General features: G+C 41.4%; 1 protein-coding gene across 3 annotated transcripts in view; it reads left to right on the top strand.

The window, feature by feature from the left end:
* Positions 1–25,794, top strand: part of wdfy3 (WD repeat and FYVE domain containing 3) — a 95,009-nt gene that overhangs the window by 36,586 nt on the left and 32,629 nt on the right. For 2 of the 3 annotated variants that reach the window (XM_041936496.1, XM_041936494.1), the window contains exons 12-22: positions 2,387–2,658; positions 3,426–3,623; positions 7,530–7,719; positions 7,996–8,210; positions 10,327–10,439; positions 12,703–12,940; positions 17,705–17,805; positions 21,189–21,407; positions 21,750–21,934; positions 23,646–23,877; positions 24,131–24,291. In XM_041936496.1, coding sequence (XP_041792430.1) covers positions 2,387–2,658; positions 3,426–3,623; positions 7,530–7,719; positions 7,996–8,210; positions 10,327–10,439; positions 12,703–12,940; positions 17,705–17,805; positions 21,189–21,407; positions 21,750–21,934; positions 23,646–23,877; positions 24,131–24,291 — 2,124 coding nt within the window. The remainder of the gene's footprint in view (positions 1–2,386; positions 2,659–3,425; positions 3,624–7,529; positions 7,720–7,995; positions 8,211–10,326; positions 10,440–12,702; positions 12,941–17,704; positions 17,806–21,188; positions 21,408–21,749; positions 21,935–23,645; positions 23,878–24,130; positions 24,292–25,794) is intronic. The other variant, XM_041936495.1, reaches the window with a different exon arrangement.

Here is a 25,794-nt window from a genome sequence, read left to right as displayed (position 1 = left end):
CTGCGAAGAACTTGTATATCAAATCCAATTTGAGTAAAATATTTTTTTCATCAGGGTTTATGTAGTGTTGACATTAACACACTGCAGACACATAAATAGATCGCCAAATTAAGATGATTAGCCTTGATTAATAAGTGGTAAGGAGACACAATAGGACTCCCTGTCTGTTTTTTACTTTGAGGTACCTTGTTTGCTTGTACCATCAGACCTTTCTTCAACTCTTCAATTTCAACCAGTAGTAACAATGAGAAAAAAGCTTTAAAGGAAGCTGACCTCACTTTAATGGGTGTTCCTTCACCTTTGTGTCTCTGTAAGGTTCGATTTTACCCTATAATCTGTCAGGAGGGCAAACCCAGATATGTTCTGTCTAATCCTCAAGGCCTCCTCATGGCTGGATAAGTTAACACCCGCAGCCTAAATTTTACCAGCACGTAGCTGGAGCCTGGTGGTAATTTCCCAGCTTGGACGACAGGAAGAGGATGTCTTCAACATCCTGTGATTGGTTTAAAAAAAACCCACTGTGCTGAGTGTGGCAGTATTTTAATTCAGCAGGAAACAGCTGGCTCAGCGGTGCAGCATATCACTGTTTTTACTTCTCGTTTATTCTCTCTTCTTCCACTGGGATGCGTCATTATATATGACACTGTCCCAATGACTTTGCAAGATACAGTGTAAGTATAATGGACACAGATTTATTGGTTCCCGTTGTAGAAGTGGGAAAAATTGGTAAAATGCTCTCTTTGGGTATATGTGTATAAATGCATATGATGATATAGATATGATCATAATATTGTCAGTTCTATAGAAAATGTAGCTAAGAATCTTGAGCATGGACGTTCATGATTAACCTTAGAAAAAGTAGTTTAACAAAATAATCTTAACTCAAGGTCAGTCACTTGCTTCTTCCAGAGATTTTCTAAACTAAATAAAAACCTTGTTTGTACTCATTGTTTGTCGAAACATTAACCAGACAGGAGTGTCTGTTTTTGACTGTTCCGCTCAATCAAATACCTGCAAAATCATCACATTGCTGCAAAAAATAGCTATTTTGCCCTATAGGACAATATAAACAGTGTGGCAAAATCACTGACAAATTTATATAGAACTGATTATATTGTCAAACTGGGCAAAATTATTTAAGGGTTAATGTTTTACTGTACGAAAATCATATTTTCCTCATTTATTCCTAGTGGTATCCACTATGTAATACTATTTTTTTTGTGTGTGTGTCACTGCAAGGACATTTTATTTGGTGCTAAAAACACTAAATAATTAAAAAAAAACTCTCAGCAGCAACATGTTCTTTCCCATGATCCCACTGATTCTGCAGTCAATAGATTTCATTATAACTAGAAGAAATAGTCCTGGTGACCACTGTTTCGAGCTTGTTCAATGGATTCAGAGAAACAGAGACACTGAACATGCTGCTGTTGAGATTGTCAGCATTCACCTACGTTTTATTGGTGCTGTGGCCTGATTTTTAACAGAAAATTTCTTTCAAGCAAGTTCATAAAACCAAAACTTATCTGCATGCTGATACCATGAGCTGTGAGAGGTGATGTTATTGTTAAATTAAGTGATGTTGCTATAACGATAACATGCTTGTGTGTTTTAATAATCATCTGTAGGATATACACAACGACAGCAAGTATATCACCGTGGGTGCTTTCTGGACTGTGCCGATTTGCCTACATTGTTTGTATCAGAAAGAGAAGTTTAAAAGATACAATATTCCGTCAGAGTGGCACTGAGCACTGTTATCCAAATTCAGTGCCTATGCTGCACTTCACCTGTGTCATTCAAAGCATCTGTTTCCAATCCCAGACGTTTTCTCCACTTTTCAGTCCCTAATTAAAAACTTTGCCTGTCACAGTCATTCTATGTTCTCGGGCTGTTTTTAGGTCCCCAAACTCATATCTAGGTTACTGTTTGATGTTTCAGTTTAGGTTACTTGCAAATGCACACCATGGAACCTGGAAAAATGTAGGGGGAAAAAAATCCAGTCAGTGCTGTGCGGCAAAGAAACCCTGAGGGGCTCCTAAGTGTGTCTCACCTCAAAAAAAAGAGAGGAAAAGGAGTTGATGAATGGAGATGTGACTGAATGAGGTGAAATAAACCAGATGACACGATTACTCACCATGGGAGAGAATAATTTAGTAACAAACATAGAGTAAGTAAGTGAAATAAAGTTAAAATGATGCAGACAAAGTGAAACAGGGTGTGTGACATCTTCAGAATACATTACACACTGCCTGATGTACCTTGGGGAAAGCAATATTAAAAAAAACATTCCTATCACTAAATGTGTTTTCTATGTTTGGGAACAACTCATTATTTTAGTGAAATAAAAAAAAAGAAACTTAAAGCATCTGTCTCTCCTCTTCAGGCTTTGCTAGCGGTGTTGCGTGAGAGTCACCGCACCCGGACGGTGTTCCGCAAGGTGGGCGGCTTTGTCTACGTCACCTCTCTGCTGGTGGCGATGGAGCGCTCGCTGTGCCAGCCGCCGCGACACGGCTGGGACCGCGTCAACCAGAACCAAGTCTTTGAGCTTCTGCACACCGTCTTCTGCACGCTCACCGCCGCCATGCGCTACGAGCCCGCCAACTCACACTTCTTCCGCACGGAGATCCAGTACGAGAAGCTGGCAGATGCTGTGAGGTAACGTCTATTCACACAGAGCTCGTGACACCTGAGGCCCTTTTGTGATTTGTATTAATTGCAAACATCATCTGTGTTCTTAGGCCTGTAATGCACGGGTGTTTATTCAAACATCGTCTTTAGTTACTGTATATCATGCAAACCATATATGAAGATCATACTGCTTGAAAACTTTGTAGAATATATTCATAACAATAAGAAACATGTAAAACATATATTTTTTAGATTGTGTTTTTTAGATTTTTCCTAACTCAAGGTCCACTTACTAGATTTCTTCTTGAGCTTTCAGCCACATATTTAGGCCCTTATCAGTAGAGGGAGTTTGCTGAGTTGTCACAAGTGTGAAACTTGTGCTTTTTATCACGTGACAGGTAACTTAACTGGCACGATAACAAACCTAACCATCTCCATGACAAGTTATCATACTCCGCCTGCTGGTGAAGGCCATAAGATTTGACTGAAAGCTCCAGAAGAAATCTAGTTATTGGAAACTGAGTTAAGAATCGTTTGAAAAGATAGATGTGGCAGTTAAATTTCTTAATCACAGAAAGTTCCTAAAATTTAAGAACCTCTGAAATGACCATTGTGCTTCCTTTTTGGTGTTTTTTTATTTGCAGAAAAAGTCACAGCAACATCAAAGTCCAAAGACAGACAGAATTTCTGCCCTGTTTTTCCTATACTTTCTCTGTGTAGTGGTATGTATTATACTCGTGCTTTTTAAAGCCAAACTGTACTCATGTTAGCCACTATTCTCTACTTCCCACCAGGCTGCTGGGCTGTTTCTCAGACACTAAGAAGCTGGGTCCCACAGGTGTGTTCCCCTCCAATGCTCAGCCTTTCCAGAGGCTGCTGGAGGATGAGGCTGCCCCTGGAGGCAGCACAGGAGACAGCGTCTGTCCCACACTCAAACACTGCAGCAAGCTCTTCATCTACCTGTACAAGATGGCCACCGACTCGTTTGACAGGTCAGTGGATTGCAGAAACTGAGCTTCTTGACCCTTACAGTAAAATTATTTTAACAGTGATACTTTGACATGTAGCGCCAAGTGTGAAATTCTGTGAAGAATATGTCAAATGTCCCACAAATTTAAATGTAGCCACCTACAGTAGGAATTCAGTCTCTGATCATCATGTGTGTTTTGTGTGAGTTAAATATATGTCAGTAATGTATGTATTGCACCATAAACCCCAACCAGAAGGCTCCAACACAGCTTGGAGGCTGTCCTCTGTTTACGAGCATTCACACACTAACAAGTGAATGAGGATGAAGCAGAGTCGTCAACAAGTTATTTATTTACCGTTGGTGATTAAATAAATGAACAGTTTAGTGAGTGTTTGTCTCAATGAAAAAGAAAGTCGAAGGCCTTTTAGTTTGAGTTCAGCAGATTGCAGCCACATGTTCCTTGAGAGCATTGCTGTAGTAGATCAAGAACCACACATTTTTCCCTGCAATCCCCTCACATGTTGGACTTCTCAATAAAACCTGTAATGTATTTTTCTTTTTCTCGTGAGGGGCCCCCGTGTCCTTTTGGCCTTGTTTGAATGTTAAAAGAATCAATTTGTTGAGACTGAAGGGAATTTGTGTTACAGCTTTGCTGTACAAACCACAAGTGTTTTCAACTGACCTAAAATACTGTTTTAACTTAAACCGACTGAAACAAGTGAGGTGTGTTCTTATATTATCATCACTCTCAGCTACAGTGAAGATCAGTTTGAAAATGTAAAGTACTTCACATAATTCTGAAACACGTAAAACAAATATGCTTGTAAATCCCACTCCAAAAACTTGCAGAAGAAAGCATTTTTGAACAGGGCGTTCGTAGGTTGGGATCAGTCAGGTGCTTGTGTGTGTACTGAAAGTGTTGAAGCAGATCCACAGCTGTGCTCGTCTCAGTCAGGTCATCCTGTACAGTCTCACTCTTCATCTGAGACACACTCGGCTGAACTGAATAAAGATGCTCGCTGTGGCTCTGATTCAGCTGCACAGCCGTTGAATGAGTGAAAACAGTGTAAACGATTAATATTCAGAAATTAGTTACTACTGCGACAGCAAGCAAAAAAAAAAAAAGCATTGAGAAATACTTTACTGTGATAGAAATGTATATTTTGTTACCATTTAAGGTGGGCTGGGATTGAGCTGAAGATGTGTTTTGCTGCTGTTCACAGCTGGTTGATTTGACTAATTCACCACTGCAGTTAAGAAACAGACTGCTGACGCATCAATTATAATCTTCTTTTCCCATTTCTTCTTCTGTGCATGTCATTTACTGAGTTTTTAAACTCGAGCAGTAATAAAGCCCTTGGTCACTATGACGAGTTGTAGCTGGCGTCGTGCATGTGCTCCAGCTGTAGCTCTGATCCTGTATCTCCTTTCAGCTTTCCACTAACAGCTACTTTCCTTCTTTTCTCTCTTTATCCTTTCCTTCCTCTAATCTCTGGTGCTGTCTGGCTGTTCATCCTCGGCCCGGTCCATCTGCGCGGCTGTGTGTGCGTGTGCGTGTGTGCGTGTGTGGGTGTGTATGTGCATGTGTGCACGCTGCCCTGCAGTCGTGCGGAGCAGGTCCCTCCCTGCCTGACTCATGAGACCTCGCTGCCCTCGCCATGGGGTACGCCAGCACTCGCCAGGAAGAGGTAGCTACAGCGCTCTGCAACTTTCTTCACTCTCATCCCTTCCTCTGCGTTTTCCTCACCTTTAATCGACACTAAGAGCGAAGTGATCCCGCACCCTGCTAACTGTCACGTAAATCTTTAAGCAAATCATGATAATGTGGCGAGGTGCTTACATCAGCTACAGAGATGGAACAGGCTTCCAAGAGGAAAAATAGAAAGTGAGAAGGAAGAATTCAGATTCAGGCAGTTTCTTGTTGTTTTTTGTCAGCCAATAAAACCTCAAATTTGAGGTTGTCATCTTCGCAGAGCCCAGGTTGACATGTTCAGGTTGCTTTTCTTGCCTAACCAACCCCCAAGACTCCAGTTACAGAGCTTTTTTTTGCTTTTCATTGTCTCACACAGCCTACAAATGATAGGGATTGATAAATAACTTACAATAAATCGTTTATCAAGATTTCTGTCAAATAATTATCTGTTGATTAACTTATTGATCAGTCAACTATTGCATTTTCGCTATAAACTTAAAAATGTTTTGTTTGTGTTGGCCTTCTCGGGTTATGGATAGAGAGATGAAGATGACTCTTCATGTTGCACTTCTTTCTCTGGAAAAATAAGGCTGGGACAGTCTGTCAGAACGGTCGGAGCTGCGGAAAATCTCTCAAAAATCAGGACGATCTGACAAACCGACAACAAAAAAAAAAAAAGAAATGGATGACTCATGTAAAGTATATCTATTGTCACCACCGCAGAGAAACGTCAGTCTCACCACTTGATTTGAAACACTTTTCCACAGCTACTCTCAGGCAGGGAAGAGTGTACAGACCAAGCCAAATTACTGTCGGGCTAAAGTAGGCATTTTTCTTCTCATCACATTCCTCCTCGCTCTCCTGCTCCTCCCCCTCCTTTTCTTCTCTTTTCTCTCAGCTGAAGTCCCCAGACACACACGCACACACACACACACACACACACACACACACACACACATACAAAGACTCTTTGAATTTTACAACAAAAGGAAAAATGGTTGGGACATTTAAAATGTCCTCTGCCTTAGTAAGCTATCATAACTGTCAAAGGTGAAACTGGGGGTCTCCTCTCAGCAGTCTCCCCCGTCTGTCTGCCTGGATCAGCTCCAAGGTTGCATATTCATGAGGTCGACTAATTTTGTCAATTAGCAATGATGAGGCCCTTGTCCTTGTGTGTGCTTCACTGAACACTTGTGAACACCCCAGAAAACTAGTAGCTATTTACTTGTGAAGTTTAATTTGCAATTACATCTTAAATCAGCAGCTTGGTTGACATGCAATGGCACATGAATCATTTCCAAGTTGAGTATGCTGATGTTGCCTCTTATGAAGTCGGACAAAAGTCATCTGCGCCTGTGGCTGGAAACTTTGCCCTTGCATAAAATCAGAGGACAATAATTTAGAAGTCCAGTTTTACTCTAGAAAACAATTAAAGTTGCTGCCAGCCACTGTGAACATGAACAACCCAGTTTTCCCCAAGTTTCCTGCCCTACATCCCACCCCTCCAGCACTTTCTGCTGATTCCAGCCTTTTCCAGCTCCTCATCTCTCCTGAGGAGGGATTTGCCACTCTCTAATTTGCATCACATCAATCCGCCCATTTTGTCTAAATGCCCGACTGCAGGCCCCAACAGATCTCCTGCTCTCTGCTGTTTGCACACTAGCAAGGCTCAGTGCTGTATGTGAGTCAGCAGCCGACTGACACCTCCATCTCTGAAGCGTGAGGACGGCTTGAATAAAGTTTAAGTAACAAATACAATGCTTATATTTATTCATTAATGTTACTGTAGCTGTCCTCATTATAAGAACGTTTGCACTGAGTTGTAAAAGAAAGTTTTCTAGTGACACTTTATATTAAGGTACACATATTTACCATTAACTAGCTTATTAGCATGCTTGATAATAGCATATTGGCTCTTTATTAGTCATTATAAAACACTTTTTAATGCCCTGTTTTGGGGTGAGTACTTTTTAGGGTTAAGTAATTATTTAGGGGTTCCAGGTGGCAAAACAAAACACTAAACATAGAGGTTATAGTTTTGTTTCTTGCTTGACAAAAGATAAACAGAACTTCAAAATATCTCCAAAGATTTGTTTTGCAGCTGAAAGTTGTGCATTTTGGACAATGTTTTAACATTTTATCTCTTCCCATTACTTGTTTCTTAATGGCGGACTTGTCAAAGTTGACTTTACTGGACTTAACTAAATGTAGATTTCTTTCTCCCTGTGCTCCCAGACATGGCTACTATGGTACGTCAGGACCTCCCGCCCCAGTCAAAGCTCTGACAGACCTGAAGCTCCACTTAACCAACCCCTCCCACCCGGCTCCCTCCTCGTCTTCATCTGACATGGTGGTCATCCACCCGGGGGCTGTCCTGGCCATGCTTGACCTGTTGCCCTCCGTGTCCTCTGACAGCCAGCCAGAGGTGAGGAAACGCAAGAAGGAAATGTGCTCTTCCTGTTAAAGTGGGTGAAGGGGTTACGTGCAGGACAGACACAGTGGTTTTTGCATGTCTGAGCCAACCAGACTGTGTTGCGGGTGTGCATGCATTTTAAAACCAAAAATAATAATATAATACTTTACAGAGGGTGAGTTGGGGAATTGTTTGTAGATAAGATAATCAAATGAGGGTGCTAGTTTATTTGCATATCGAGCAAATTAAAAATCAAGATAACTTCCTCCTCCTCCTGTGTCCCTCCAGCATGCCCTCGACCTGCAGCTGGCAGTCGCCAACATCCTCCAGCTCCTGGTGAACAGTGAGAGGAACCAGCAGGTGCTGTGTGAAGCTTGCCTCCACCAGCGGCTGTTGCAGCGCTGCAGCCAGGCCCTGGGCGATGAAGACCATCCGCTGCACCCCCCACTGCAGAGGATGTTTGAGAGGTTGGCTTCGCAGGCCTTACAGCCGATGGCACTCAGGTACTGGACTTGGCTAATATTTCCACCTATCTTATGTAGGCAGCTACATCCCTAAACTTCACATTACTATTAAAAGTGCCATCCCGACTCCAGTGTGACTTCCCTAACACTGAGCCAGACTTTTTTCTTTTCAAAGAGATAGACATGTTGATTTTTGGTTTGGCCTAACCATGACTGGATTGCTAGTTGCACACCAAAAAGCAAAATGGCTGCATAGAAGGAAAATGAGAAAAATGTAACATTTGGCCTGTGAGTAGCGCCAGAAGAAAACAGTGTTGTTGCCTATATGAAGAATTTGTCTTTTGTACAATGGCCATTTTAGGATGAGTTTTTGAACACTTGCAATGGAGCTATTTTCTTCATTCAAATCAGTGTACTTGTATATACACACAATGATTTTTTTTTTTGAGAATTCGTGTGAATATAGAAATCTTTCAGACTACTTTGAGTCATCAGCTCACAGTACAATCAGCCTCTATTGTAGTTTGTTAGCATCATAATAGGCTGCTGCTAACGTTCATATTAACATGCATTTTAAAAGCTACTGGACATTAACACACTGACATTTACCTTGCAGCATTTATCATTTTACCATGCTTATGGCTCCTGATTAAAAAATAGGTTATTATTAATTTTGGGGGCAATTTATGCTTGTTTGTTAGCCGACAGCACAGGGATGATTGGGAATCAGGGGAGAAAGGGATGGAAAATGCAACAAAGGTCATTGCCAGACGTGAATCGAAAATCTCACCACTGATATGCAACTGTTCTTACTGCATCTTGCTAGTGTGTTAAGATGCTCACCTCTAGTGTTGCCTATTGAACTCAACGTAGAGATGAGGTTTTCCCTCCAGTGGCTGAAAATGACATTTGGGAAGCTTAATCTGCCGTGACAGGTTTCAGTGTGTGAAGCAGGGCCGTGTATGCAGACAAAACTGAGCGATTCTCATTTCCCACTTGGCTAGTTAAGCGAAATGGGAGGTTGGGGTTTAGGATTGGGGAGCAAAGTTATTTGACATGCACATGGATGATTCTTTTTATATGTAAATGTGGCCCCTCCCTGGCTGATATTCTCTACCCACAGAGTTGTGCTGGAGATAAGCATACTGTATCTGTGGCTGTCGATCTGCTTCCCAGCCCCCTCTACTGTCTTCCCTCTCTCCCTCTGTTTGCCTCACTCTTGTGCTGTCAATCTTCCTCTGTCTCTTTCCGTTCATAATTCTGCTCCTCCTGTGTGTTTTTGTTTTCTCATTCCGTCTCCACTCTGCTAACACGAGCCCCAGCTAAGCACCAGGCTTTCTGTTTCTTTGCTGCTGTTCTGAAACTGTCTGCTTCCAGCCACCAGTGTCTCTCACTCAGCGCTCTGACAGCTGACACAAACCATCAGTGGGACTCTTTGCTTTCAAGTCAATTACATGCCAGTCAACCTCATCATTGACTTTTAAGCAGACTAAAATGTGCTGTTAGCCACAGCTGTGGATGAGTAGGAGTCAACCTGCAAAGTAACTGCTGACTTCACATACTGTATACATTTATATGGATGCTTTTATCTCGAGTGCTTTACAGCTTCATGAGAACATACAGGACGTGTTTATGATTGGTGGATTTCACTGAGAATACAACAGCTATACCTGCCAGTGTTAAAGCCACTGGCTGAGCCACTTCAGATCATAAAGATTCTGAATTCAAACAACTGTAAAACGGTCTTATTATTATTGATAATTCAGTTCCTTTTTAATATTGGTCTTTTGCTTTTTAATGTGTTTTAGGTATTGTGGAAAGTTGTTAGAAACAAAATGCATCATTGTTTAAAATTGAAAGATTTTTTCCTTCTGATCCAGAGTCTCATAACTCATACAGGCATTTTGTTTGCATGCTGTTTGTCTCAGCGAATACGTCCTCTTTAATGCCACTGAAAGTCTTTTGATACAAATGGATGCTGTTACAGCATGAATTCATTAATGCAGTAAATGAGAGCCGATTGAAACATGAGAGGGTTTTTTTTGTTAAATATGGTCAATATGGTAATTTATGTGAGTTCAACAATAATAATCATAAGAAGAGCAGAAGTTGATTAATTTTATGTTTCCTGTTTTTGTTTTTTTTTCCCCTCCAGGGAGTTCTTACGTCTTGGAAACCCTCTGAACTGCGGCGCCTGGGACAAGAAGCTACTGAAGCAGTACCGGGTTCACAAGCCAAGCTCTCTCAGCTATGATGCTGAAATGAGAAGTAAGACAATAACAACTGTCATCCTAGTTTTGACCACATGATGTGCCGGGGTTCTTAGAGGAAATGCTGTTCCTGGTGTTGTTTATCAGATCTGTGTAAAGCAGAAGGCTGATGGAGATTCCTTCACGGCCCCAGCCTGTGTCCCTGTACATTTGGTCCACGAGTGGCACTGATGGACTGCATTGCTGTTATATCAGGGGCCACTTCAAAGAACATTTCAAGTGTTTCAGACCTTAAATATTGTTCAGCCTCTAAATTAGAATTTGTCGGATTTTTTACATTTTTATATGATCAATATTGTGCTTTTTATAAGTTCAATAACACTATCATCACAATCTTTATTTATGACTGAATGAAATAAAATGAAGTCTCATCTTGGACTGTAGCTAGTTAAATTTGTTGTAAATAACACCTATATATATATATATATATATATATATATATATATATATATATATAAAACAGCAGTGTGCAGTAGCGTATTTTTACCCTCAAAAGAAAACAATCCAGATATTTCTTCTGTAATTTTGGTTTGGAAAGATTTTCATAGCAAAAGTATTTAGCTTTCCAATGAATGTTGGGAAAGTGGCTTTTTTTTTTTTTACCAACTAACGTTGTAGCTGCTGCACATCCCTCAAAACTGTTGGTAAATCACTTAGTAAAAGTTCCCACAAACTGCTTTGATGCAGTTTTAATGAACAAAACAGTTGAAATTCTATGAAACAATTAGTAAAAGGTACGTGCCGTTGTCAACATATTTGTTTTGTCACTGATTTTAATGTTATTTGAATTTGTGGACAAACATGCCTATTTAGAAGTGAACCCATCACAATTTTAATAGCTAAGAATTGAGGAGTTTAGTCCATAGCAGTCCTCCAGTGCAGTTATAAATTGAGAATGTCATTTGAGAGCCATCCCCACTGGCAGCCTACCCCATCTGCCACAGTGATAACCAGCTTCCCCGTGGGAGAAAGTTTCGTTCTGTACTAAAAGCTTGAAAACAGATCATCAATCTTCTCGCAGTTCTTCTCTTTCTCTTTGCTGACTCGCACTGCGAGCTCATTGGGACAAATCCTCCGGTGAATAGGCTGTGATTGCAGAGGATGAGCTTCCTGTTGCCATTTAATTGCAGGTGGAAATTACTAGCACAGACTCGGCAGTGGAAGGCAGAGTGATTCTATAGATTTTCAGAAAGGTTCAGATGATTGCAAAGTCAGTGGAACGACCTGGTTTGATATGTACAACCCTTATATTATAGCCAGTGCAGCTTATTCCCTCCTCAGAGTTCAGAGGTGGTAGGGAGGCTAACCAGAATCTGTCACTGTTAGATGAACGTATGCAAACATTTAACATAAAAAGTAAAGGTGCATATGCAGTAGGGTTGCTTAACAACTGCACTGCAAGCAGATTAGAGATGTGTTTATTTTTAATGAATGCACCTCTAATCCTCTTGTCTTCTTTGGCTTCTGATTAATATCCAGTTGATGTGTAAACTCCCAGTTTAAACAAAGATGGACCTGCCACTGTGAATCTAATGCAAATGGTTTGTTTTCTGTTCACAGCTGTTAATGTTTGTAATTTTGTTGGCTCCTCAGCATGTCCTAATTGCTTATTGTGTCTCCTCCCAGCAGAGAATGGATATTAAGTCCCTACTAATTACTGCTCTTTACAAGCAGCCACTGTTAGAACACACAGTGCTATCTTTCTCTGTTTGTGTGAGGATAATCCAGCATGGTTTATTGCAATACTTGCTTTGATTTAATTTGTCTTTGTCAGATGTCTTCACAAATAAGGAAGGCAAATAAGCAAAGCAATCAGCATTCTTAGTAGAAGGTAAAACATTGTAACTTAAGTGAGGAGTTTTTTAAGTCCTTGATTTATTGCTGCCTACTCTGTGACAGTTTGACGATACTGAAGTTAGACGTGATCATAAAGAACCTCTGCTGATAACATGCTACTCTAGTGTCTTTATTTTCATTATTTTCCAGTCATTAGGTCTAGGGTGAAAAGTTCATTTGTGTCTCTTTTTGCATCGCAAACTACAAATTTGATGTGAAAATGCTTTAATGTTGGATCAAACGATTCTTTTCTGCCACCATGTTCAGGGTTTATTACAGCTAATTAATAGAGATAACAAGTTACTAACCACAGCCAAACCACCAGGTTTAAACAAGTAGTCTCTCTCCCACATTGGATGTGAGATGATCATCTCAGCACTGTGACTGCGCCTCCTGAATGTAACCTGTCCTTCCTCACTTCACAGACAGTATGACCATGTCTATGGAGGGCTTCGGCCCTGACAGCGTCTTCGCCACACCAGCGGAGGACAACGGCCAGTATCGCATCAGCCGCAGCCTCGTGCGCTCCGCTGAGGGCAGCACCGTGCCCCTTACTCGAGTCAAGTGCCTGGTGTCCATGACGACGCCCCATGACATACGGCTGCATGGATCGGCCGTCACGCCTGCATTTGTGGAGTTTGACACCTCACTGGAGGGCTTCGGGTTAGTCAGCATGAACATTCAGAACTGAGCTTGAGTGTTTGCATATCTGGTTTCTATCTGTATGCAGTAACAATCCTTTACTTTGTTGCACTTTTTATCCTGATTTTATCCAGGGTAAGGGTTTTGATCACACGCTTTTTACAGCATATTCGGCTCATGTAATACGTTTAATCGGTCAATTCTATCTGGGAATATGTGCAGTTTTAGCAATTGTTGTTCCAGTTTGTGTGGCATTCTGGCCGTTTGTGGAACTTGTCTGCTACCATTTATGAAGTTCCATCCCTAAAAGAAAATAACATATGGCCAAAACTCGAAAGCTACGTTTCTTTTTCTTTTTTTCCTCTTGCGGCAGAATAACTCCACAACAAGCTGAAAAACACAAACATACTATTTTAGCTCTTATGACTAACACGTTAGCCAGCATTTCATTATTGACACATCAGGCAGACACAGAGTACCAGTTGTATTTGTTTTGACTTGTGTTACAGATGAATATAAGCTCAATATTCACTCTCCTTTAGCGCTGGTTTGGTCTACACCAATTCCAGAAAAGAATATTTGGCTGTGTAGCTGTCAAACGTTCCACTTGCTTCACTATGTTGTCATTAACTTAGCCATTCAGGGCCGGGCAGGAAGAGCACAGTGGGTTTATCGGAGCTTGTTAACTGCCTGCTGCTGCTGGAAAGCAGATTTGATGTGAGCGTTGAGACTAAATCAGACAGTAATTGTGATAAAACTGAGGCAATGAGCTAAAAGAGGCTAAAAACCTCAGTAAAGCTGTGGATGACTGCAGCATGGAGTGATCATTCTCTGAGTTTGTCACTTCAAGCGGCACCTTTCATTTTTCATTACATCTAATAATTTGATCTATTGTTAAAATAGGAGATACTTATTTGAGGAAGGTAAGACTACTTATCAACAATACTAATGCTAAGAGGATGTTGATAACTGAACCGCCCCTTATGCCCCCTTTTGCCCCCTTATGTTGTGATTTTTGTTGTCAATGTCTCCTTTAGAGCTCCAGGAATGGACCAGTGTTCATTACATGTTTATGCAACAGATGATGCCACTCTTCTCTCTAAATCTTTCGCTTTGTGGATCAGTTCTCTTCAGCAGTGACACACACTGCAGGGTGCCACGTCATTTTCCTTTGCAATCAAACAGGTTGTGTGTGTTTTACCTTTGAGCAGCACCTGCAACAGTCTCAGCAGGAGACCGTTATTCGCCTCCAGTTGTGGAGCTGTGCATACAAATAGGCTTATTTTCCGCCTTTCAGGTCATATGACACCCTTTGTGCACTTAGTGGGTGCTGCTGCTGTCAGGCTGTGCCCCGAGCTTTCTGTTACACGTTTGCAGCACAGTGAGTGTTGGGGTCACAGGAAGTGATGGCATGTGGGATGTGACCTTGGCAATTCGCCCACGCACTTTTAGCAACATGTACATGACACATGCATACATGTTACCCTGACACACAGTAAACAACTGCTCAGAGACACTTAAGATTACAATATGTTTTTTTCCTCATTAATATTCATAAGGAAACAAGTTTAAGAAAAAAGGAGATGTCTTGCGAAGGTCATTGTAGACATTTTCTGTCAGTTTAGTGGTGAAATGCCAAAGGTTATTTCCTGCAATTACCTGGCTAGCATTGAATTACTAGATAGTTCAATTTGACTGGGATTATGCTGCAGTAGACTAAAGCAGCAGAAGGAGGAACTAAAAGTTTTTTCAAATACACCTTCAAGGACAGCACATAGCAGCCACGTTGTATAGTGTTATTTGACATGCCAGCTTTGGCACTCATCATACACATACCAGATTTGTCTGATAAACGATGTCATCAAGGTACAGTGCTGGGATTGTGCCAATTAAAATTGGTGCTGCTCTGTAGCTGGGAAATGCAACAGTGACGTATCTTAATATGACATTAGGCACCGTCCTGTGTGCAACACCACCGGTGTGTGAAATTATGTAGAAAATATACAGACACATGCATAGGTCTTTCGATGCATGTCTTACAATGCTGGCTTCTGTGGCCCTTCATCATCATCCCTTTCTGTTCAATCAATAACATTTTTTGATGAAATAATCTCAACTCCACTCAATTTACTATCTTTTTCTGAAGCTTTGACCCACATCTCACAGTCTTCATCAGTGGATTGTGTTTGCTCAGTTCATCCCAGACTGTGAGCTGGTCAAGTTAGGATTATTTCCTCAAACTACAATCTGTGTGTGTAATCGCTGCTAAATATCCATTGATTTTTGATTTTTAGGGTGGATAAGCATAGTGTGAAATTTAGGGTTCTCTTCATGTGCTGTTGTCCTGGTCTTTATGTGGTCTAAAGGAAAAAACTGTCATCATCTCCTAATACTGGACAGACAGAAACAGACAGAAAATGCATCTGTGAACTCCATAGACTTCATCAGTAATACTCGAATTAATGAAACACCTTGGATTGATCAAAACTTCTTCACATCCTAAAGATCACACATCGTGATCACTTTTCTTTGTCTTATTACTTTGAAACCCCTCACCCACCCAGTGATCACATTTCCTGGTCCATAATTTCTCATCTTCCCTGTTTTTTTTTTTATCCCATAAGAACCGTTTTGACTCGTCTTTGCAGCCGCCTCAGAATAGAACATGGAGTTTCTCCTGAAAACAGAACAGCAGCAGTGCACAGGAAACACGGCACTGGCCCACTTTTCCTGAGCATAAACAGAGGACACACACACACACACACAGAGAGAGAGAGAGAGAGACTACCCCTCCTTCCTCTCCCATCTGTCACCATGAAATATTGATGCCCCTGCTGCTATTAGGAATCATACACACATGCACATATCCACTCTTTACCCTGCACAACATGCTTACACTCACTCAGACACACCAGTGCACAATCACCCAGCCAGCTGTCTCTCAAAAGGACTAGAAAGATGCTATCAGTGTGGGTGGAGGGAGAAAACACGCCTTTTTTTTTTTTTTTTTTTTTTTTTTTTTTAAGAATTAAGGAAACTGCATTTGATTCTGACCTAGAAAAGAAAAATTAGCATTTGGAAAGCTGCTGAAATCCCTGGAGTGTTCATATTTGTCTGTTTAACCTAATCAGGTTGATGACTAATGGGGAAAAAGGACAGCACACATGTAGTTATTCTGAAGCAGCAGGGTGGTGTTCTTGTTAGCTAGACAGACTGTCTGTTAAACAGAGGACCAGAGTGTCTGCCCTTGAGAAGTGTCCTTGAGTGAGTCATTGAATCCCTGCCAGCTCCAGAGATGCTGTCTCTTGCTAACCCTGAACCCTGACCTTCCTGTCCAGGTGGCGAAACAAAAAAATCTAGAGAGCCACATTTAAAAAAAAAAAAAAAAAAAAAAAAAAAAAAAAAAAGCATCATTTTGGGACTCAATCAGTGTGCCTTTCTAGAGTGCTAATAAAAATATCTTGTAGTAAGTGAGTTGTTTTGTCAAAACCAATAATTCAAAACCTAAAAATATTCCATTTACAATGACACATAACAGAGAAAAGCATCATAATCTCAGGTTTGACAAGCTAAAATGAATGACTGGGAATTCTGCTGAATAAACCGTTAAGAGGATAAGGCTGACAATATTCTTTATTTTTCTTGTTTCAGACCAGAACAATGAGTCGATTATATCAACAATTATAGTCTGTCTTTCCAAAGCCTTATACATCTTATTCCTCCGTGCCATCCGTGACATTGTTGTCCAAAAACTATTAAAAACACATCAATGAGCCACAGAGGGTGTAGTTTAGTTTGAGTCATTCACATGTACACTGTCCTGCTGCTGGAAATACTCAAATACTCAATGGAGTGGACCCAAATTCTGTATTTCCTGTGTAGATGTCTAGTTATTGTGATTCAGGCTTCCTGCTGTCAACAGCTGCCATCAAGGCTGTCCTCCAGCATGCTTCCATCCCGGCCAGGTCTCTGGTTGAATTTGCCACCATCCCTTCATGCATATTGAGTTTTTCTTCTCTCTACAAAATTGGTGGGTGGGGGACACAAATTCCAAATCCCCAGAGAACTTGTGTCTTCGGTGCTGGTTCAGGATGATTAGAGGGGAAAAAATAGCACGTTCACCGGGGGGCAGTGAGTCAGCAGAACACAATGCCAACTCAAAGCCCTTTTTGTGCAATCATTATCCACCTTTGTCCGCTGTAGAAGTCCCTGAAAAACTGTGCTTACAGACATCAGATGAAATGTTTGTCAAAACATGGTAAAGGTCCACAATGTTAGAAATTTCCTGGAGACTTTTGAACATTTTATATGTATTTCTATGCAGTGATCATCTTATTTTTTGCAGTTACTTGTCATATTAGAAACGTCTGAATCAGCACTAACCAAAGCTAAAGTGCAAGGAGAATCAACTGAGAACAAGCAGATTCTATTTGAAAAACCAGCCTGAATGTATGCTTTCATCCCACCTTTATCCTACTCTCATACATAATTAATCCTTGAGTATTAGGCGGTCGAAATTTCCATATTTTAATACAAAGCTCCTGTTTCTCCAGCGCTTGAATAATGGGACTGTTCTTTGTAACTTCAGATGCGTTTTTCTAATAGTTTATCTCGGGGATGGAGCCAGACTGCGGTAGTAATTCAGCAAACCTGCAGTAAATCTCTTTTACAATAACAACACATGTAAGCTGACGACATGTTTTGTATCTGTTACGGCTGTTTCCCCAGATAGCATTCATTATCCCCTGATAACGTCATTAATCTGTCCTCTGTCGTCCTGCGCAGGTGCCTGTTTCTGCCCAGCCTGGCGCCCCACAACGCCCCCACCAACAACACCAACGCCTCAGGTGTCAGCGATGGAGCGGTGCTGAGCGGCATGGGCACAGGTAAAAACAGCTTCAGTTTCAGTGTTTTTTTATTGTGCTACGTCATGTTGCAGTTGAAGAATGCAGTGCCACATTTACCAACTGAGCCTCTACTTTTCATCTTGGAATATAGACACATATTGACTACTCGCAGGGCTAGTTTGTGAATTGGCGAGAAACACATGAACTGGCTGGGAACATGCTTGCATTAGCCAACCACAATAGGCCACCAACCTAGCCGGTTTGCCAGATACAGTATAATTGTACTTTGTGTGTGTGAACAGTTTATATTCTGCTGAAGCAGTTATACTGTACAACAGTATCTGGTACAGCATTGCTAATGTTGTACCATGTTCAGTTTTTGACTCAGCAAAGGTCGACCATGTGAAGATGGTTTGCATTCACATGTCAAAGTTCAAACCAGACCTAACACAGTTGGTCCAGACTGAAGATGTGCTCTGACTCAAAATGTTTCGAGCATTTTGAGTCGATGTTTAGCAGTGACAGGGTGATGAAGTGCAACTTGTTGGATTGTTGGCACATTTCGTTTGGCTTTTCAATTTCTTCAAAAGAGAGAACATTGCGTAACCGTGGCAAAGAATTTTAATATCAGGGTAGGTTTAACCATCAACCATCAGCCAATTTCTGGTACATTTTTGTCACTTTACCAGTTAGTTTGGCAGACAATAAACCGATAGTTGGCAAAGTAAGATTTGTTTCTTGTCCTCATGGTATTAATATGTTCCATCATTGTTTCAGAAAATTAGGGTATAAAACATTTTTTAACTGGAGCAGTGAAAGAGTAAAAAACATTCTGATGACTGAAATCTTCATATGTCTTTCTCCTGCACATCCTACATAATCTTGGCTCACTGAAACACACACACACAAAACACATGATATCCCTCTTTGAGCACTTGCACACACATTTTGCCCCATTTTTAAAAAAATGTTAACCACACACACACAAACCACAGACTGTGTTAACTTGTTACATCTGTAGTGTTGAATGTGTGCACCATCCTCCTCACGTCTTTTCCTCAGTTTACCTGTTTCCTGTCTTTTTTAAACCTCTCAGGATCCCTTCATCTCACTCACAAAGAGCACATTTTTTATCATGTTTTCAGCTTTCGTCATTTTCGCATGCAAATGAAAAACTACAACACCTAAAACCCGAACAAGCAGCCACTTTGATTCCACTCTGTGTTTCACGTCCCTTCGTGGCTCACACATTCATATCTACAGTCACAACCCTTGTCTGTCCTTGGGCCTTAAGTTTATTGTCAACTGGTTATATAGTGTGTTAAAACAAATCTGTTTGTCACAAAATGCACCATAAAAAAATCTTACCAGCCGAGATTTTATAGAAGGGACTTTCATAGACCTGAAGGAGGGGGTAAATTTAATCTATGACGTTATGGTTGATTTTCTAGTCTGGAGCCTCATTTAGTATTTATGAAGCACAGCTAGACTCCTCTCCTCTCCTCCCCTCCACTCTCCTCTCCTCTCCTCTCCTCTCCTCTCCTCTCCTCTCCTCTCCTCTCCTCTCCTCTCCTCTCCTATTAATCGACCCCCCCTCCTCATCCAATCATACATTACTATCAATTCTCCATCTGTTTATCTATTCATCCACTCCCTCTGCACTCACTCACCCCGCACTGTCCTCCTCTTGTCTTCTCCAGCCAACACTATTTATAGACCTCGCTCTTTCCCTCCCTCATTTCTTCCTGTCATTCACTTTTTCATTTTCTCTGTCCTTTTCATCTCTCATCTCGTTCTCCAGCCCTCGATCTTTCTTTTTTCTTCCTCCTTTTCTACTTGTTCATCCTTCACAGTTTCTTTGTTTTGTCCCCCTTCATCCCTCTCCCTATTGTCTCTTTACCTCCCCTCCTTTCTTGCCTCATTTGTCTTAGTCCCCTACCCTCCCTCCTCTGTCCTTCCCCACTTCCCTTTCCTATCCCACTCATATCTGACCCACACCCTTGGATGACATCACCAAGAAGCTCATTCATCAAAATATCCTCAGTCTGCTCAGGAACTCACAGCACCTCTGTTGTATCAACCATCAACATGATATAAGAACTTCATGTATTCCCTCAAACCAGTTTTCGTCATTGAGTCTTTGTTCCTGCAGCAGCTCTGCTGCAGCTTTTCCTGCAACATTGATGTTTTTTTTCCCCATGAGTCCATAGTCAGCTCCACAAATAAAAAGTCATGTAATGGTACCAGTGAGCTTGCATTTAGCTTGTAGTTGGGTCTGTCCTCCAGTGAGACCTAATGTATAATAAATCCTCACTCCTCTGGCTCAGAGCAGATGGTGGTGTGCCAGCAGACAGTGAATTACAGCGTTCTGGCCAATTTTAATTTGGTCCAATCTGATAACCTGTTGAGTGACAGCCTGATCCTGAGGCACAGTGAGCTTTGCATTGCTGCGAGGTGGCAGTTCACCGAGCTGCAGGACAGTGTGGCTCAAAGACTCATTTCTGCCTTCAGCTTTTGGCAGCTCAGTCCAACACAGTGTCACTTACTTTGATGTGGCTCCATACTTGTACTCTGCTTGAAAGCAGCACAAAATATTGTCATCCTAATTCTGCCCTGACGGCTTAATTTAGATCCTTTCTATATACTGGATGTGCTCTTCTGCAGTCGTGTCTGACAAGCAGCTATACTGTATAAATAAACTTGCCACAGTTTAATTTCTTTTATTTGCCAGAGATAAAGCACTGAAGCAAAATGATTACAAACTTGTGCAAAATACAATACAAAATACAAACCAGAAAAATGATGAATGGCTGGAGAAAAGTAATTTGTACAGTTGAGATAAAATGACTCACAGGGCTTACTGGTGTATTTCACCTCAAAAGAAAAACATAAACAAGATCTTCAAGATCATAAACAGTAGTAAGACAAAATGAGAGTGACAGTATTAAACAAAAAGCCAAAGCTGTAACTCATGAATAAATTTCCATTACACACTTTATTTCTACTTTGGCTGGATTATCCAGTAGGTGCTGGCAGCAACAGAACAAGAGTAGACATGCAGTCTGTCCAGAAATGACAATTTCTGTGGCACTCAGTAAATAAATTATAGCGTCTCATAGGGAAAAGAGAGCTCCTAATGCTGGAAACCCAATAAGGTTCACACACCAGTGGTCCTGAAGGCAGATTTGTGGAGACAAACAATGCGTGTCCTATTTTACACAGTTCAGTATTTAAGTATCAAGGTTGCTGTCATGGTTAGTAGCGCGTCACTTGGCTCAGTTTGTGTTGGCATCCGAGAGCAGAATGTGTAGATACAGTGTAGACAACATTGTGATGAGCAAACCATACGCATGGTAGGTTGAACTCTTCAAGAAAATTGTACCTGCTCTAACCTATTGTCCTTCCACCTCTTTCACCTCCAGGGGAGCGCTTGTTCCCTCCCCCGTCAGGTCTGACCTACTCCACCTGGTTCTGCGTGGAGCGGTTCAGCGCAGCTCCTCAGGCCCACCCGGTGCGGCTGCTGACCATCGTCCGTCGGGCCACGTCCTCGGAGCAGCACTATGTCTGCCTGGCTGTGGTGCTGTCCACCAAAGATCGTTCACTCACTGTCTCCACCAAGGAGGAGCTGCTGCAGACCTACTGTAAGTACAGCAGTAGCATGTAACAGCCCGTTTTTTTGTAGGTCAGGTGGTGTTTTTTGTTACAGAATTGTCCACAGTGGCAACCTTGCAGGGAGTGAAGTCACCAAACAAACGGTTTATATGTTGTGTTTAAAAGTTTATATTTTTGAAGTATTGCCTTTTTAGTATTGGTGGGTTGGGGCAAAGCAGACAATAGTGCAACAAGGATGGGGGATGGTAAAGTGGGGGAAATCTGAATATCTTTAGCACCTTGTAGAGCTGGCCCAGATGTTTTCAAATCTGCCCAAGCCCTCTGACTCATTGATATCGCCCCCCTGTTTCCTCTCCCTCCCCCCAATCAAGCAGCGGACGAGTCAAGTGAAGAAGCCTCCTTCTATGAGATCCTGCCCTGCTGTGCTCGTTTCCGCTGCGGCGAGCTGATCGCAGAGGGCCAGTGGCACCACCTGGTGCTGGTCATGAGCAAAGGCATGCTGAAGAACAGCATGGCCACACTATACATCGACGGCCAACTTATCAACACTGTCAAGGTAAAGTAGTGGACTGAATGATATCATCGATGCGCAACGACTCTGTAAAGGTCTTCCACAGCAGTTTGCTGGTAGTACTGTTCAAATTTACCCAGTGTGCCACAGCAGATTTAAAATGTTACTGTTTTATGTTATTGTTCCTCTAATAATCATCTGTGTACAGTTGTGTGTAGTGTATAGATTCCCAAATTAGCTGCAACTGACAGTTTCCTCATTGAATTATCTATTGATTATTTTTTTCTATAAATGGTTTATAGTTGTAAATGTAAAAAATACTAAAAAAGGCTCACCCAAGGAGATGTCTTCAAATTTGTCTGATCAACAGTCCAAAACCCAAAGATTTTCAATTTGCAAAGAAGTAGCAAAACATCACATTTGAGGGTCTGAAACAAGAGAACGTTTGTTATCAACATTTTTTAATGTTTCCTGAATTAAATTAAATTTTTTCCTGTCAGTCCGCTTGGTGGTTGTTCAGCCCTTCGTTTTGGCACTATTCCAAAAAAGAGGATTTGTTCAGAATATGCTGATGTGCATCATTTCCTGTTCTCATTATCATATGATGTAAATGTTTATTGGGTAGAAAAGTGCAGAGTCTCCCCATCGACAGAAAATAGCATCAGCTAGTTATTTGCTCAGGAGAGAAACCTTCGCTAGTCCTGCTTTGATGGGGAATACAAATATCGTACAATAAGCTCAAAATGTTGGCATCACTGACCACTGTGTTGATAAAAAAAGAAGCACAGAAATCCATTTTTAAAGCAGGCTTTAAACAGTAGCCTTGCAGCACAACAATCAGCAGACTGTGATGTGGCTTGTGGTTTAGTGACTTTAGATTCCCCCGAGATTAGACAGCAGAGCAGGGGAACAGCTCGGCTGACCGCAAGTCTCAGCTTCCTCTCAGTACCACTGATAACAACGGCTTCATTTCCTTCAGAGGTCGTCATACAGGAAACAACAAGCCAGTCATGTGTATCTTATGTGTCTGTGTGCATGTAAGAGTGCACTTGTATTGTTTTTTTTGTCCCCTGTGAATGGTCCCCTGTAATGTCTGTAAAGCACAAATCCTCTCTCTGTATAAAGTCTCCAAGGATCTTTTGGTTGCTCTTCATACTGTCTACCTAGTAACAATAAGCTACCATAAAGCTCATGAACCCTCACCTTTGATTCGCGTATCTCTAACATATGGCCGATGGCTCAAAAAACTGTTGAAATGCTGTTTTGTAGTGAATACAAACAGTATCTGTCGGCTACATTTTAACCTTAATACACCCCTAGCTGTTGGTGTGTCTGCATTAATCACAATTGTGTATCTTTAAGGGCTGCAACCAATGACTATTTTCATTCCATATCGATCTCATCATCATTTTTTGGCTTATTCAAATAATGGTCGGGTTATAAAATATCACAAAATAGTGAAAACTTGACATTGCATGTTCCCAGGGCTCAAAGTGCTGTGTTTGGATGTCTTGTTTTGTCCAACCAACAGCCTTAAACTACAAAATGTTCAATTTGCAATGATATAGAACATCCCTCCATCTCTCCAAGTATCAATCACTTCAATAAAAACATATAAGCCTTAATTCTCTCCAGGAACCCTGGTGAATTATTATTCTGCAGTCACACTCAAATGAAAATGTTACCTACATATCCAGATGTACTCTTATTGATATCACTCATCAATATCATCACCCTCATCCTTTCTCTCCTCCAGCTTCACTACATCCACAGTACACCTGGCGGCTCCGGCTCCACCAACCCCCCTGTCATGAGCACTGTGTACGGGTATGTGGGGACACCGCCTGCCCAGCGCCAGCTCTCCAGCCTGGTGTGGCGTCTGGGACCCAGCCACTTCCTGGAGGAGGTCCTGCCTGCCACCAGCGTTGCCGCAATCTATGAACTGGGACCCAACTATGTAGGCAGCTTTCAGGCCGTCTACCTGCCCTGTGAGTGGTCGTCTTAGTTTCATCTTCCAGTGTGGTGTTCAAAAAAAGCCTTTGCCTCTGTGAGCTATCTTGAAAAGTTAGCACCCTTGTTCCGTTTAGTCTACCATCTTCTCTGTTTTTTCTTTGTCTATCTTTTGCAATGTTTTCACTCCTAAGGTTTTGACATTTTATCCCCTTTTACTCACAAATTTCTGTCAATTTCTTTCCCTTTTTTATCTTTATACATACCTCATCTGACATTCTTTTGTCCCAGGTAAAGACTCGAAGACGGAGGTAGCACCTACCTCCCCAGTGGCGTTGGTACCAGAGGAGAAGGTGTCTTTCAGTCTATATGCACTCTCTGTCTCCACTCTCACCGTGGCCAAGATCAGGAAAGTCTACAACAAACTCGACAGCAAAGCCATTGCCAAACAGGTCAGACATACCTCTGCTCGTAAGAATGAAGGTCACCATGTGGTGTTTTATTAAAGCCGCTATGTGTAGAATTTGAGAATTCACAGCATTGGGAACTTCAAAAACACGGATGGAGACAAAAAAAGATGTAGATGAATGGATTGAAAGCAACATGTTGAGGGTTTTTGGTTGATTTTTTATTTTTAAAACAATAAATCGCAAGTATCTGGTTAATTGTCAGATATACAAGAAGTTTTATTTAAGAATCCACAAATTTCATCTGAGTAAGTGACTGTAAGTTCATTCTTTTTGAAAATGTTTTCAGTCGCATATGTACTTGAGTTCTACAAATGTACTAATGTGCCTCTTAACTTCTTTTAAGTGAGCTGAGGGAAAGCTGTAGTCTGACTAAGTGAGAGGCGCTGGAGTGTCGAGATCACTGACTTAAATGACATCATGTCTGACTGATGTAACTGACTGAAAAAAGATCCAACCCTTTTCCTCACCACAGCGCAGAGTGTGGTCATATTTTCAGTGCTGACCTAGAAAAAAATTTGCAGAGAAGAAAGATTTATATCTTGAAAAATAACTTAATGCACACATAAGGAATTCTGTGAAGGTTTCCATTGCTCACTCTCTATAGATGCATGTGTATACTGGTGTGCAAAGGCCAACCCCCCAAATATGCAGTTCGTCTACTTGCATGTTCATTTGCACGTATATTTAAGCATTTACAATAACTAAAACACGATCCTTCTATTCCACCAAAACTGTGTGTTTGAACACTAAATGAGCTCCCTCCTCCGTCCTTATCTCTCTCACCACCTGTCAGGTTATTTCCCAGTCTGCTCTGCTCTCCCTTCTAAGCCTCAGCCCACAGCGACTCGCAGGAAGCAAACGACAAAGACATGCAGAGGCAGCATTTCTGCTACAGCGGGGCCCCATTGTAGAATAGGAAGAGAGTGTTTATGCCACCAGCATTTAAGAGAATACGTTAGTGTTTTTGTTAAATGAAACTACAGACTGCATCATTATCACTTCTTCCTCATTAAAACTAGAAACCTGCCACATAAAGCAATTTTTACAGTGTGTCTCACACCCTTTTCACTTACTGAATTTGCCATCATGTTAAAATGAATGATAGAGCTCCATAAAAACAATATAATCATGTCTATAGAGCATCAAGTGTGTTCATCTTCCTTTTCCTCCCAACTTCCTTAATTCCTCCCATATTTCATTGTAACTGGCGGAATAAAAGCCTTTTGGAAAGGTCAGACCGTGATACATGACAACAGCTTTCAACACTAAATTCTGATGCCCCTGAAACAATCCCATTCACAACAAGCAGTGTCCAAACCCTACACAAAACTAAGAATCTAAGGCAAGTTTAGATGGGATGAACCTGACAATGACAAATGAGAACGTCATCCAAAATGGTGAGCGAAGGGAAGCGGCTTGATAAAAACACTGAAAATGAGAGTGGCTATGTGTGTGTGTTTTTTGGTTGGGATATCTTTCCTGAAC

This window comes from Chelmon rostratus, chromosome 5 (assembly GCF_017976325.1).
Source record: "Chelmon rostratus isolate fCheRos1 chromosome 5, fCheRos1.pri, whole genome shotgun sequence".
Classification (NCBI taxonomy): domain Eukaryota; kingdom Metazoa; phylum Chordata; class Actinopteri; order Chaetodontiformes; family Chaetodontidae; genus Chelmon; species Chelmon rostratus.
The sequence above is the reverse complement of the archived record's forward strand: the minus strand, read 5'-3'. Positions and strand labels throughout refer to the sequence as shown.